This window comes from Centroberyx gerrardi, chromosome 11, assembly GCF_048128805.1.
Source record: "Centroberyx gerrardi isolate f3 chromosome 11, fCenGer3.hap1.cur.20231027, whole genome shotgun sequence".
Lineage (NCBI taxonomy): Eukaryota > Metazoa > Chordata > Actinopteri > Beryciformes > Berycidae > Centroberyx > Centroberyx gerrardi.
Window position 1 is genome coordinate 21032588 of NC_136007.1, and position 14927 is coordinate 21047514.

Here is a 14927-nt window from a genome sequence, read left to right on the forward strand (position 1 = left end):
AAACAATATGAACCGGAAGCTTTAACACGTATGCGGTTTGTTATCAAAGATCTTACATTGATTTGATGGGTCACTCAAGAGCGAAAAACCCACATTATGCACGCGCTCTCCTCCTACAATTTTACATCACAAAGATGGAATAAACATATCAACACATCACAAACACTTAGCGTTAACTCTGGCACTCTTCTTGAAGAGTGAAACAATTACATTTTTGACTGCTAATGACAGCTATTCCTAGTAAAAAATACTTGGGAGTGTTGGAAATCATTCAATTTGTGTAGCCAAGTTAGAAATTGCCCAACATAACAAGGAAGTTTAAAACATATTTGAAAGTTATCTTGCTTTTTTCCTGAAAAGGTTATCCCAGTCTACTTCTAGCCTATATCACTATCTATATTGTAGGCTATCAGAAAAAATAATTCCAGAATTTATTCAAGACAATAAAAAATAAGAACCACGTGGTCTCTCTGTTGGTCTAGTAAAAGACAAAGACAGCACTTCCATCTTTAAATTTAGAGATAGTTGAATTTGAGGGATATAATACTGGGTAGAATTTCCCATTGTATTCCAAGTGTAGGTATTTTAATGCTACAATATGCAACTTTTTGAGTTTGAGCGGGAAGTCCTATTGCTAGTCCTGCCCTCCTCCAGCAATTAAAAATAAGCAATGCTGATGTTCACCGTGTTTTTCAACGAGTCTGGTCTGCTACATGCTTAGCTTCACTGTTCTTTTGTTTTTTATTGCTTTCTGAGGTTGTTGTTGTTGCTGTAACTTCCCGGGCTGTGGCAACTAGCCTCACCTTGATAGCTACAACCCAGCTCACTGCTGGCCACTCCCGTAAAACACACACCCACAGCAAATGGTACATGTGGCATGCCCCAAAATGTCCCAAACATTATTGAAAAGCCGGGGTATCTAGCCATGTAGCCTACACACAGGGTCACAGATACAAACAGGCTGATAATATACAAAACATCCTATTCATTTATTGTCATATCAATGTTAAAAAGTAGCATATTGTAGCTTTAACTGAATTTAGTGTGCATACTGAATTCTGGTCTGCAGCGGTACGCGATGACGTTTGCGGTACCCGGAAATAAGGGCAGAGTGAGAGCTCTCTCATTTTCCTTCTCTCTGTAGTTCTACAGCTCTCATACAACAACCTCCAGTCTCTCTTCTTCACCACAACACACTATCATCGAGTGATTGCCGATCCATTCATTGACTAACGTTACCGTTAGCACAGGGGTGGATGTTGAAAATGAGATAACGCTCTTCTGGTAAACTTTGGATGATTGATCCGGTCGTGTAGCATGCAATCACCCGAGGACGATGTTAGCTTCAGTCTGCAACCGACTTGGTTAACGTGTCAAGAAACCACTGCCAGCACTGGGACCTTGATGTCCTAACTTCATCTCTTCCCTCTCGTGTAAGGTTTGTATTTTGAGACAACTGTTTTTTTAATCTGTTTATACCATGCTAATATGCATGTATCAACAATAGGAATAGTAAAGTTAACGTTTGCTAGTTTAACAAAACAAATAGCAACTCAGTCTGTCAGCTAACGTATGTGAATGAGTGTAACTTTGGTACATACCTGTTATCTTAAAGGGAACGGTTACCTTGGCATTTTGAATTTGTTTTTGTCAGAAAAGTCACAAATGAGATAAAACTTTACATCTGTCTTCTGCCAGTCTGCTGTTCAAATGATGTTTCACTGGGACAGGGAAAGAAAGTCATATGCCTCCCTCTGGTGGTCGGTTTTAAAGCTCAGTGAGAAAGGCCTGTCCTCCCCACAGGGGAATTTGATATAAAATATTAGTTACAGAGTAACGTTACAGTTATTTATACACGACAGTGATTTTATTTCCATATAAAAAACAATCTTACTTTGTTGTAAGTAATTACTGCTGCTAAAGATGAAATTGAGGCATGGTTTTATTGCAGTGAACTTGCTCTGATGAAATGCTTACATACAGGTTGTGTGTCTCAGAGGACTATCAATGCAAGCAAACAGATGTCCTCAGTGCTTAATTTGTGCCGGATCCTGCCGGAACAGGATCCGGCACCTCGCGGTTTTGGACTACCTGCATTCCGGTACTTATTTGCGTGGACCCGGCACCTCTGGTGGCATGAAAGTTTTTTTTTTTTTTTTTTTTTTGTCTGCCATGTAATAATCCCAATAGTTGACTCTTCCTTTCCCCTCCCTTCCAAAAACCGAATTGGCTCATTTCCATATGAAGACAGGTGATTACCATATTAGAAAGTAGCAGCAAGCGCATAGTAATCTCGTCACATGAGTGAGCTGCTCTGCAGAGTGTGTTATGGTAAACTTCAGACATCGTCATGGCTAAAAGACAGTTGAATTTGCTGTCCATATGTCCGCTGTGTGGACTATTTTTGGAAAATTAGACAAGGTACGCATGTTTTTTTTTTTTTGTAAACGTGTTACAGTTCTCTGCTGGGATAATAACATCTAAATTCATATTTGCATAGATGAAAACAGAAATTATTATGGAGTGCGGACCTGTAAGTCCCACAGTTAAATATGTGGGCAATCGCGCATGTTATGTTGAGTGTCCAGAAATAATTGGTAATATAATTGGTTGACGTGAAGGGCTGTAAGCCCCACATCACTGTGAGCATTTCAAAACCACCGCGGTCCAGCTGAGTGTCGCATTTAGGCCGACTAACTTAGCTGCATGGCATGACCATGACACGTTTTATTGCTGTCATTTCATTATTCGCTGACATTGTTTACTACGTTCAAAATAGATATCTATGAAAGTATTTGTGTTGAATATTAATGCGTAACTACTCGAGCCAGAATTTGTCTGGTAAATGGTTGAAGCCATTGCAGTTTCCTTGATGTGTTTATGTATGATTAGGATGTCTCACAGCCAAGTATGTGTGCATTTTTATGTTGTGCACAGCGGTTATATCTTTAGTCCACTACTTGAAGGGCAGGTTTGTAAAAACCCATCGGTTTGGAGAAAATGAGCATTATGTAGCCTATGCAATAATCAAATATTGTTATAGGTCAGCAGTAGTCGGAGCTCTAAGGTCATATAGTCGGTCATTTAGTAATGTTTAGGCTGTTAGGTCTACAGTAAGCTGTTGGGCTGCACTGAGCACCACCGTGCCTCCAATGCGCGTGTTGTCTTGATATGTTCCGGAACCTTTTCCCTCCACACAGACTCGCGTGAACACCGACCACTGAGTCCGGGACCTCATCATTTACTAATTAAGCACTGGATGTCCACAATAACTGTTCTGTTTTAGCAAGCTAGCTGGCATGAGTTACTGTTAGCTAAAAACACTGAAAATGTGCAAATTTAAACTACAATCCATGTGAAATATGGTTTTATATTTTGACCAAGATGTCCTTAATTTTGGTGGATGTGCACAGAATATCCAAAACAAAGAAGGTGGGATGTTGTTGTTGGGATGGTGAAGTTGGCCTGCTAGCTATCTGCATATTGATTGAATGTTGTATGCAGCTTGCTTACTTATAACAATAAATTTGTCTAACAGTGTCATTTTAATATTTTGTGAATTAATAAAATGGGGAATTCTTACTAGATGTTTTATTGTCCTTAGTAGCAAAAACTCAAAGCTGTGAGCAGTTAAGTGACTTTACTATGTTTTAATACCACAAGTGAGAACAAATTTTACAGTAAATTCCATTTACTGGAATATTTTGGACATGATTTTGCCATGCCACTTCATACCTGCCTATGCCTAGGAGCAAAGTGTTGGGGAAACACTTCACCCTCTGTCTGTCTTGTTACATTTCAGTATGTCCCACTAGATGTAAGAACCTCCCTATTTGCAGCTGTTTCAGGAGCTGTTGTAGCTAGCCGACACAAGAAAAACCTATTGTAGCAGCTTCTGGGACACCATGGCCCCCCACCCAGTGGTCCAGGCCATCATCGACCTTTCTGCTGGAGCCATAGGTAACTACAGCGCTCTGTCTCAACATCATCAAACAAACACTACGAATGTCACATGTGGTCCACATCTTTGAAATTTCATCCACTCACTTTTGTTCCATCGCTTGGCCAAATGACTTGCTACATTAGCTGTGGCTATGTTCAGAGACCTTGTCTGACCTCGCAGGACATTTTGATGACTCCTGTCTTTTTCTGGCTCGTCTCTCTCTGTGTTTCCATTGAGTGTGTATACTGCTCCATGGTATACAAGCCTCTGCAAAGCCCTCTGATCCTTATCTCTCTTGACAGCCCATAGGGTGTGTAAGTCTGCTCGTGTCATCATCATAGAGTCCTTTTGATTTTCCTGTGTAATGGCCATAACTATTTCTGTTAAGCACTGTCAGTACATGTATGTTATCAGCGCTGTTTCTCACAGTTTCCCCCTCTGTCTTTCTCCTATAGGAGGAACTGCGTGTGTCTTGAGCGGGCAGCCTCTGGACACGGCAAAAGTGAAGATGCAGACCTTTCCTACGCTGTACCGGGGCTTCGTCCACTGCGTCTCGTCCACCTACAGACAGGTGGGCCTGCGCGGTCTGTACCAGGGCACCACGCCGGCGCTGATGGCCAACATCGCCGAGAACTCCGTGCTCTTCATGAGCTACGGCTTCTGCCAGCAGGTCATCCGCCTCATGGCGGGACTACACAATGAAGCGGTGCTGAGGTAGGGCGATGCCTGAGGAGTTGTCCCTCCTGTTAATGCGAAGTCACCTATGTAATTGTCCTTGAAATGTAAATGTAAATGTAAATGTAAACATGTAAGATCTCCCACTGGCTCTTGTGTATCCTTCCCTCTCTCTTAGCGACATGCAGAAAGCCTGCGCTGGCTCGGTGGCGTCCATCTTCTCCTCGCTCGTCCTCTGCCCCACTGAGCTTGTGAAGTGCCGTCTCCAAGCCATGTATGAAATGGAGGCGTCAGGCAAGATCGCCAACGGCCAAAAGTAAGTGATTTTTATTGTTAAATTTTGTTAGATATTGTATGGGTCTTTTATTCTTGCGGTACTGTTTCATTAACTTATATTGACTAACGTAATAGTTTTAGCATTGCTGAAAAATTGAAAAATGACTGGGTTTGCCCTATTAATTGATTGTAAGGCTGCATGCCGTACAATCAATGAATATGACTATTTTACCATGATTTCAGATGAAATGACTGTGTAATGATTATATGTAATTATGTGTGATTATGTGGCTTGCCTCCATGCAAACTACACAAGGTGATGCAACCAACGGCATCAAGCAAAACACAAGTTTGGAAAAGACAAACTTTTAACTAACTTTTTTTAACATTAGTCTGCATGTAAACATAGTCTGTGTGAGCTAACCAAGCCAGATTCCCTCTGCTGGGTCTGCAGCACGGTGTGGTCGGTGGTGAAGACGGTGATGAGGAACGACGGACCCCTGGGCTTCTTCCAGGGCCTGACCACCACCATCGCCAGAGAGGTTCCTGGCTACTTCTGCTTCTTCGGTGCCTATGAGCTCTGCCGCTCCACCTTTGCGGACTACATGAAATGTGACAAAGACGACATAGGTACCGGCAAAATATTCCTTCTGCCCTCCACGCTGGGCAGCCTTGTTTTTCTGTTAGTGGTTGTGGAGTTTTAAATGTTGAGATTAGTGGTTAAATGGGTGGATATCTGCAAATTGTGGCACAGCCAGCAAACTACTGTAGCACACATTGTTACAAACAACAATCTGTTTTGTCTGCTCTGTCTGTGTTTGGTAGCTTAAAGGACAAAACACCCTAAAACTCTTAAAGATTTTTGAAAATTTCTGGGCCATTTTGTTGTTTGGTGGTGTATTTTTCTTATTCCCGTAGATAGTTGGCCAAACGCAGACGATGTGACGTCACATTGAGATGTTTCCCGAGCAGCTAAAATGTCGTTAAAATGCAGCCGCAAGACATGCTGTGTCTTGAGTAAGGGGCGCGACTCACTTTTCCTTGACTTGTAAACCTCGCTCTCTATGGCCAACAGCTGAATACAACAAGTTCAGGGACATTCTCTGCAGGTTGTCGAAAGGCACTCTGGGAAATGTAGGAAATTACTAACTGAACTAGAAGTAGACAAGGCAGGTTAAGTGAAAGTGGATACACCAAAAAAGCAAATTCCAACAGTTGATCCCAAAATAACTGCTGGAATGTGTTGGACATCACAGACTGATGATATATAACACTGTAAGACGATCTGAGGGTGGAATTTTCCTTTAAAATGTTTATTACTGCAATTAGCGACTAATGCAAACTGTTGAACTTTGACATATGATGCAGCAAGTATGAGCCGGAGATATTTTATTGTATAGCTTGATTGCTATATTTAGCAGTACTAATTGACTTTGAATTGCTCATGTCAAACTCAGTTGGATATATTATGTCATGCTGTGCACTTTGCTTGGCCGACCTAAAGATACAGTTTTATTACCTAATGTAAAATAATTCATTCTTCTTCATTTATTTGCACCTCTGAGCTCACAAACCAAATAACAAAGTATTTACATATTTACATAGAACTAACAAATTATAACAAGTTTGTTTGTGTCTAACGGGTTCTGCTGTATATATTGTAGGTGTGGCTCCAATCGTGTTCAGTGGGGGTTTTGGAGGGGCGTGCCTGTGGCTGGTGGTCTATCCCATGGACTGTGTCAAGTCTCGGATCCAGGTCATGTCCATGATGGGCAAACAGGCAGGATTCTTCAAAACCTTCATGACCATCGCACGCACTGAAGGTAGGCAAAGAACGAGTTTGATGTTTTTAGTCTTAACAGGGATGTTTTATGTTCATATTTGCTTGTAAAAACATTCTGGGTGAAGATGAAGCCGGAGGCCTGCAGAACAAGTCCATCAAGTGGATTTTCCTGCTGAGAACTGAAAGCTGTCATTAACCGTCGGTGTGTAAGCTCTCCTATCTCTTGTTGTCTTTCTGTGTGTAGGCGTGAGGGCGCTCTACTCCGGTCTCACCCCCACCATGGTCCGCACCTTCCCCGCTAACGGAGCACTGTTCCTGGGTTACGAAGCCAGCCGGAAGTTCATGATGAAGCAGTTCGACAGCTAACCGGGCCTGTATGCATAAAACATCTTAGAGAGGGAGTGCTGATGTGAGAACGGTTAACCCTAATCAGAGTGAAGTTTTATAGCCATATAACCTCATCCAGGGTTCCCACGGTCATGGAAAACCTAGAAAAGTCATGGAATTTCAAAATCTCGTTTTCCAGGCCTGGAAAAGTCATGGCATTAGAAAAATCCTTGAAAGTTTTGGAAAAGTCATAGAATTTTGTTGTGTGTGATGAAATTAATTGTTACAGTAATCTTCCGTGGATAACCTTCCACGTAATGTAACATAACGGAAAATGTATTTTCTGTAGCTGTTGACGTAACGTAGCTCTAATACGTGTCGATGCGTGACAACGTTTTGTTTACTATCACGTACGTTTCTTCACTTCATGTTCGCGCGGCGCGGCGTTCTCAGCGGCCCGTGCACCGCGGGGAAGTTAGTTTTAAGTTGGATATTCGACAGACATTCACTCCGGACAGCGGCGTCTTCTTACTCAGTTTCACCCAGCGTTGGCAGTAGGAGGACGGTTAGCTCACCTCCCAGAACCTCGCGCTTAACCGCTGGAGGCTGACTTAGGGACCGTCAATAAATTACTGTTTAATTGACACAAAAACAATCATTATAAACAATCATTCAATACCTTCATGCTGACTTGACAATATTAGTGAAAATTATGATTAAAAAATTATACTAAATTGATGTAGCACACTTATTTTGAGTGCTAATGTGTAATTTTTTTATTTTACATAAATATTTTAATACAAAATAATGCCATTTTTTTCAATAGCTTCCATGTAATGTGACCCAGTGACTCCAAATCAGTACCAGAAATTATTACTATACAGGCCACATCGGACACACCTCTTCATATTGGATTTTAGTGCTTCTTGTATTTTATATTAATATTTTTATGGAAGTTTTATTTCAATAGCTTCCATGTAATGTGATGCAGTGACTCTAAAGCACTAAAATCCAATATAAAGAGGTGTGTCGTATTTGTCCAGTGTAGTAATAATTTCTGGTATTGATTCAGAGTCACCGCCTCACATTACATGGAAATTCTATTATGGATCCTTGAAAAGTCATGGAAAAGTTTTGAAATTTTATCCATGAAAATGTGTGGGAACCCTGCTCATCAGTCCTCCAGTTTTTCAAGCTTGATGTGTTTTTGGGCCCAAGTCTCTGCCATTTCATGCTCTTGTTTAACCTACTTGAAACTGCCACACTCCATCTCTTCTGAGCCCAGCAAAAACTCCATCTGACACAGCGTTTACGTCTTTGAATCCTTACATTCATTTATTCATTTGAATATTTTGTTTGTATTCAACAAGTTAATTCCCAAAAAGCTAAAGATTTGCTGACATATATGACAATAATATATGTGCAGCACAGCATTAAGCAACCTTTGCCAGTATCTGTAACACTGAAGAATCGTCAACACTCCAGTTTATTGTTATTTTGTGTCTACCTCAATGAAGTTATATCCGCACAGACAACCTTTTCTCCCCAGGCTGTTGGAGAGAATATTCTTTACTTGCTCTTTGTGTGGCCATTTTTAATACACACAATCTTACAACCTTACTAAAGCTCCATATGCATTTGATTGAATTCATTTGAATTTTCAAAAACATGTGCTTATTCATTCAAGTTGCCTAAAATGTGTTAATGATGGAATGGTGTACAAGACTGACAGTTCATTGTGTACCTCAGTTTGGGATCATATCTTGGGTTATTTAGGTACAATAGGGAAAATGCCACTAAATTTGCTAAAATTTTGCAATTACAGCACTTTAATTTTTCAAATAGCCTTAGTTGAAGCATTATAACATAAAAATGATACAACACACTTACTTGAGTGACCTCAAGTTGAAGTTAAAAATTCCACCATCTGATTAACTTGCAAAAAGTGTTGAGGGGAATGTTACATTATTTCCTGTCTGTAGTCCTTAGTTTCACTAACATTACTGCTCTACTCTTGTGTGACGACTTGCAGTAAAAAAAATGGATACATTCATCAGTTTAAGTGCCAACTGGTTTGCATTTGTTCACAGAAATTTATGAAGATTGAGGTGGCTTTTCTGTATCACTCTGGCTATAACTGCATGCGCCATAAAGCTGAGCCATCATAGAAATATGATGTTCAGTAGAATCTCCAACAGTTAAAGCTCATTTAGCATTAAAGTTTCATTAGTTATGAAAGTAAAAACAGCCACAGCCAACAAGTGGTTTAACTTGTAGCCAGTAGTTTTTCCATCTCACTGACCAAATCACCAGCCGTGACTAAATAGAAAGTCATCCTGTTCTCGTGTGTGTCCCAAACTGAGGGTGTCGCACTGAACAAGGTGTTTTTGTTTGTTTTTCTCTGACATGTACTGTTCCACCCCGTTTATTATGAAGCCTCCACCCTTTTAGGACTCAATACTTGACTGTTAAATCACTACTTTTTGCCTTTTTTGTTGTGTAACCCATGTTGTTATGTACAAGACCATGAGAAAATATCAACTGCCTCATCAAAGTTGCCATTTGCACACTGCGTTTAACATGCAGATTTTATTCCAGTGCTGAACAGTTGGCAATGTAAATTCTTTTTGTCAAATTCCTATAATTGAGTATTTTATTAAGGGAATGTCAACAAACTGAGATACCGTATGTCACTAAAACATTTGTAGATATCAATCCTTATACAGTATGGGATGATATTTTTTTGTAATTATATGATCTACATTAAATGTGTAATTGGAGGAGAACCGTCTCTTGTATTTTATTTTATTAGTTAGTTATTTGAGGGCAACCGTGTGATTTATTGTTTTGACTATTAAGTACAGTTTGTCAAAAGTTCAATTTAATTTTGAATTTAATGTTATGTCACACAATAGAACAGTAGCACCTGTGTCAGTTGGCAATATTTTAAACAAATTTCAATTTGAGTTATCTCTTATACTGTGCCTATTTCTCAACATACATTAATACATGGCATACAAGGCCTTTATGTCACTGCATGTCCAGCTTTCTGTGTTGGTTAATATAAGGAATTGTGCTGCACCATGGAATACACAAAGTATGTATCTGTGGTCACATGGTGATGGCAGCAATCAGGAATCGGATGTTTTCTGCAGATGCAACATCAGGCAGGAACACTTCTCTCAGCCTTCCACCAGGGAGCGCCAGTGAGGGAGTCATCATTGGTTATGGGTGTTGTATGGAGTGTGGATGATGAGCCACCTACCGACCAGGACCTCACAGGACCTGCAGGTTAAGACCAGAGAGGGATGCTGTCATTAAGAACTGTCTGGGATTCAGATGTCCTAGCAACATAGAAAACAACATGACGGTATTGAAGGATTTTCTTTCTACCCATTTCCCTCTGTTACATCCGTTTCTTTGAGATTTCCCCTCCTCACCCCTTTGTTGCTGCAGGTTCCACACAGGCAGCCAAACAGGCCATTGACCATCTGAATGGCACAGAACACCAGCTGCAGGCCGCTCGTCACCAGCAGGGTGGAGAACAAGCCAACGTTGAACTCCACCACGTTCTTGGGCTCCCAGCACGTTCCCCACCACTTACGGTCCTTCAGGTAGCTCGTGTCCCTATGCAAAACGAGACGGTAATAAATAACACTGTGCATGCCTACTAAAACCTGATCATGTGAGTAAATGTCGTCAGCAGGTTACTTATGTCTGTCACCTGTCTTTAAAAGGTGTCGTCCAAATCAGACCGACTTTACAGAGTGGCCCGTTCTGTAAACCAAGCACTGCCACAGAGAAACTGTACAGAGCCCCGGCCACACCAACTGCTGCAAATGCAATTGATAAGAACATCTGCAGAAGAAAAGTGATAACCAAACCTCAGACACTCATTTTTTGTAGTATTCACACTGAATTATTGGCCTGTATTAACACTTTATTGGATGCTTTACCATTGTTTAAATACACAAAAGTTTGGACACACCTGATTGAATGTACTGACTGTTTTTCATTATCTTAAAGCCATTTTGATCTAAAGGCTTATGCTTGAATGCTTGAAATTGGTTTCTTAGACAAATATAAATAGTGAAGTTAATGCCTATGTATGAATTTCTTTCCAAAGACTTTGCCTTTCCATCAAGGCAAAGGGCGGCTACTTTAAAGAATCTAAACTATAAGATAGTTTAGATTTTTTTTTAACACTTTTTTTGGTCACTGCATAATTCAATTTGTGTTATTTCATAGTTTTGATGTCTTTACTATTATTCTAAAATGTGAAAAATAGTAAAAAGAAAAGAAAAATGCGTGTGTCCAAACTTTTGACTGGTAGTGTATAGTGCATAGTTTATAATGTGCATAGTTAATGTACTGTATATAATGAATTAGTTCGATTTTTAGCCAGCCCACGTTTTCTGGAACTATTTCCCTGACAGACTCACCCCACAACGATTTGCACAGCACCCCTGTTGTCCAGTCAAATGGATGTAAAGTGCTGGCACCAACACCTGTGGTGGGGAGAGACTGGTTAGCAGGGAGTGAGATGCAGCATCAGTGTAAAACATGATTTGGATTACAGCAAAACAATTGATAAATGCGGTCAAAACAATTCAGCACTTTCCTCAATTTTGAGAACTGGGGAAACTTGAAGAAATTGTCTCCTGCAGAATAACAGCCTTGCAAATTCTGAGCAATTCCCCTTTAAAATGGACTGAAATCTTCACCTCATGAGAGTGTTACATGTAATATGCAATATGTGGTACATAATAAGGCTAGTGTATAATGCAGTCTGTTACTGCCCATTGTTCAATTCAATTCAATTGGGTGACGCCTCTAGATTAGCAAGATAAGGAATCTTAACCACTGAAGCACAAACTTGAGACCCAAACAGGCAACATGGCCACTGTAAACCCATTAAAATCCAGTATATAAAGCCAGCATTTATCAGTTTTAGCATTGCAGATAATGATAACTAACCATTGTCTGAGAGCCTGTACATTATATTTCAGAATGAAGTTTACAGCAGCTTGTAGTCCAGAGTCACGCCCTTCAGTAACGGGCTAGAGAAGAGAGAACTCACCAAGAGCCCCCCTCCAACGAGGCCTCCCATGTATTTCACCTCTTCAGTGATATGTCCATCTTTGACATACTTGACGTCCCAGCCAGGGAAGAACAATAGGATGTTGCAGATGATGGATGTGACTGCTAAGGGGTACAAAGCCACAGCAATGCAACGGGAACATCTCCCTGTGCACATGTTGTCACCCTGGACGCTAAATAACGGGTCTAAAACCTCTGGGTCAGGAAGGTTCCAGGGTGTTTCTCCTTGTCAGCTGAGAGCCTTTGGTGGTTCCTTTGGTGTTTTCAGTGAGCGGGGAAGTTCCTGGCCTGATACTAGAAATTGATCCAGAGAGTGAAATATATTTTTCTCAAATGACTCTCATCTCGTCGTTAATGCGCTGAGGACCGAGGCTAAATACTAGGAGGAATGGGTGTGGGAGGTGTACGACATGCAGATAGCGTGAACAAACAGAGTCTGTGATAGGCCAGAGAATGTGACTCATTCTATGGTATCTGTAAAAGACAACGGCTTGTTTTGTGGAATAGATTTAGGCAGCATTTAGTTGCACATTTTTTGGTTAAAGCTATGTTTACGCATTCACATTTTCTGAGTCAGGGGTTCTTTGTTTAAGTTTCATATAGGTCCTGTTTTGTGGTTAGGCCGCTTAAGTGCTCAGTGCCATAAAATCTTAGTTGATTGTCTATTTCTCTAATATAATGAACTGAAGAGTTACTTTTGTTTGGAACTGTTATATTGAATACTGTAGTGGAAATTATATTTGCACAGATGCACCCTAATTGCAGAATGTTTCAAGTACAAGAATGTACTGTTTCTACTACATGATTATAAGAAGGGTAGACAAAACACATTGTTTCGCTCTTTGCCTCACACAGTTCTGGTGTGAACATTGTGCCTGCTTGCAAGCAATAAAGACGACAGAAAGACAACTTCTCTTCTCCAAGTCTCTTTATTACAGAAAACTTCCACGACAAATACCATTAGTGCATTTAGGTGATGTGTGTTTACATTGTGACTCCGGGATCACTGCGCGGCTGGACTTTAGACCAGTGGCAGTGCTGTAGGTGGAGCAAGAACAATGTGTCACTGACATCAACTGTAAAACATTTATAAATGACTACGTCGTGGTTAGTTAAACATTGACAGAACGGCACTTCTTTTCTTAGCTTGCCTAGTGAGCTGTTGACTGTAATTGCCTTCATATCATAGTATCAGTAAATTGAAGGAAAATATTGATATCAGCTGGAAAGTAAAAAAAAAAAATTTTGAAAAGTTGAAAAGACTGAATAAGAAAAGAAGCCACACTAAGTATTCAAAAAACTTGTGCTTCTTTGTGCAACACTTGGGCCAGGCTCATGCAGAATTACTCATCAGTCATGCAAACCATCCCTGTTACATATTTGCCCTCTGGCTAATGAGAAGTATGTTAAGTATGCTAGTGATTTGGTGTTTTCCCTCCCATATGAGGCACAGTATTGTTTTCAGCCAAATTATTAAAAGGCGGTTATTTAAAGCAACACACAACCACCATCACTTGCCATGCACATAACACTAATACGCCCAAAGGTTTTCCCTAAATAAAGGAGCAGAACTTACTTTGTAGGCCATCGCATTTTTATTCCATTTCTCTTCCGCTGACTTGCCTTTGGTCTTGGCTCCACCCGGTTCTCATTCATAAAAACATTTCAAACACAGCTGTGATAAGGATAACATAGTGGAGAAAAACACACGTGCAAACAGCTTAGAAGCAGTAGATCATTTTGTAAACTGTTAACTGTAGACTGTAAGTGTCCATTAATTGTGTTAAACGATCTAAGTGTTTGATCCCTGTTCTAAATTAACACACATTAGAAGATAATCAGTAAATGGGTATTCAAGTTGCCTTCACAATGGACAAATTAGGGATAAAGACTCAGTAAAAAAAATGACTGGAGGGTCTCTACTGTTTATGTGCAACCCACAATCTCTGACAAATCTATTTAACTGCTCCAATGACAAGCTTGACCTCTGACCTTTAGGTGAGTAGGCCAAACAAGCTAGGTCTGTTTAGCACAATGAGAGCACAATGAGAGAGTGTGTAAGGACTGTTTTCATCACAAGTTTCCCTCTCCCCACTGTTGCTATCGCCCCACCTAGAGCACAGACCCAGATTGGGTTCCTTTAGAGCAAATCTCATCAAATGGGTTTTGGTGGGCTAATGTGGATCTATGTGGGGATCCTTGACATGAAAAAGTTAGGGAACCTCTGTTAGCTGATTTCTCATAAATCTTTCATCATGAGGGGCGTGGGAGGTGATACAGGTTGATGTGTCCTGCACTTGGTTCCTCTGTCAAGTAAGGATCAAAATCATGACTGTATATCCAGGCTGATATTGGCCTTGTAATGAAAATTGGATATTGCCTCCATCAGCAGCTTACTCTACAGCTTCAGGTGTGGCAGTCTGTAAATGCCCCAGGAGCTGCTAACCCTAAAACAATGTCATTAGGAGACTTTTAGTGTCCCATGGTCTTTTTGGGGGCATGGAAATAGTCAAATTTAAAGATATTGAATATTGGCACAAATATCAGCTATTTTCGGCTTCTTTCCAAAAATAGCATTATCTGTATTTGCCTTAAAAAATCCATATTGGAACCTGAGTCTGTCTAAACTCATTATTTTCCATATCAGTGACGCTATCGTGGACTTCCGAACCACAAATATCACGAGACTAGACGTTCATCTGGCCTCAGTTGCTCCTGTTAACTCTCTCGGGCCTGTGCCCTCTTTGGTCACCGCTGTACATTTTGGGGAGCCTAGCTTGCACCACTCCCACTTTTAGTGAGAGAAACACTCCTGGCTACAGC

General features: G+C 40.6%; 2 protein-coding genes across 2 annotated transcripts; one reads left to right on the top strand and one right to left on the bottom strand.

The window, feature by feature from the left end:
• Positions 1 to 1286: 1286 nt before the first annotated feature.
• On the top strand, positions 1287 to 7043 carry slc25a15b (solute carrier family 25 member 15b). The gene is made up of 7 exons (XM_071901713.2): positions 1287 to 1433; positions 3840 to 3960; positions 4399 to 4657; positions 4797 to 4934; positions 5349 to 5524; positions 6559 to 6717; positions 6922 to 7043. The coding sequence occupies exons 2-7, from the start codon at positions 3906 to 3908 to the stop codon at positions 7041 to 7043; spliced, it is 909 nt and encodes a 302-aa protein (XP_071757814.1). The 5' UTR covers positions 1287 to 1433; positions 3840 to 3905.
• A 2373-nt stretch (positions 7044 to 9416) lies between these two features.
• On the bottom strand, positions 9417 to 12399 carry tm4sf21a (transmembrane 4 L six family member 21a). Its single transcript, XM_071901632.2, has 5 exons — positions 12085 to 12399; positions 11447 to 11512; positions 10729 to 10862; positions 10445 to 10631; positions 9417 to 10289 (listed from the first exon to the last, which is right to left on the bottom strand). Exons 1-5 carry the CDS (start codon positions 12259 to 12261, stop codon positions 10281 to 10283), a joined length of 573 nt encoding a protein of 190 aa, XP_071757733.2. The 5' UTR covers positions 12262 to 12399; the 3' UTR covers positions 9417 to 10280.
• Positions 12400 to 14927: the final 2528 nt, after the last annotated feature.

Bases quoted from the DNA above. Each gene is read 5' to 3' on its own strand.
- slc25a15b (XM_071901713.2), top strand. From the start codon at position 3,906: ATGGCCCCCCACCCAGTGGTCCAGGCCATCATCGACCTTTCTGCTGGA. The intron at 4,658-4,796 runs GTAGGGCGATGC...CCTCTCTCTTAG, and splicing joins CACAATGAAGCGGTGCTGAG to CGACATGCAGAAAGCCTGCG. The intron at 5,525-6,558 runs GTACCGGCAAAA...TATATATTGTAG, and splicing joins ATGTGACAAAGACGACATAG to GTGTGGCTCCAATCGTGTTC.
- tm4sf21a (XM_071901632.2), bottom strand. From the start codon at position 12,261: ATGTGCACAGGGAGATGTTCCCGTTGCATTGCTGTGGCTTTGTACCCC. The intron at 11,513-12,084 runs GTGAGTTCTCTC...TCCCCACCACAG, and splicing joins TCGTTGGAGGGGGGCTCTTG to GTGTTGGTGCCAGCACTTTA. The intron at 10,863-11,446 runs GTGAGTCTGTCA...TTTCTTCTGCAG, and splicing joins GCTGTGCAAATCGTTGTGGG to ATGTTCTTATCAATTGCATT.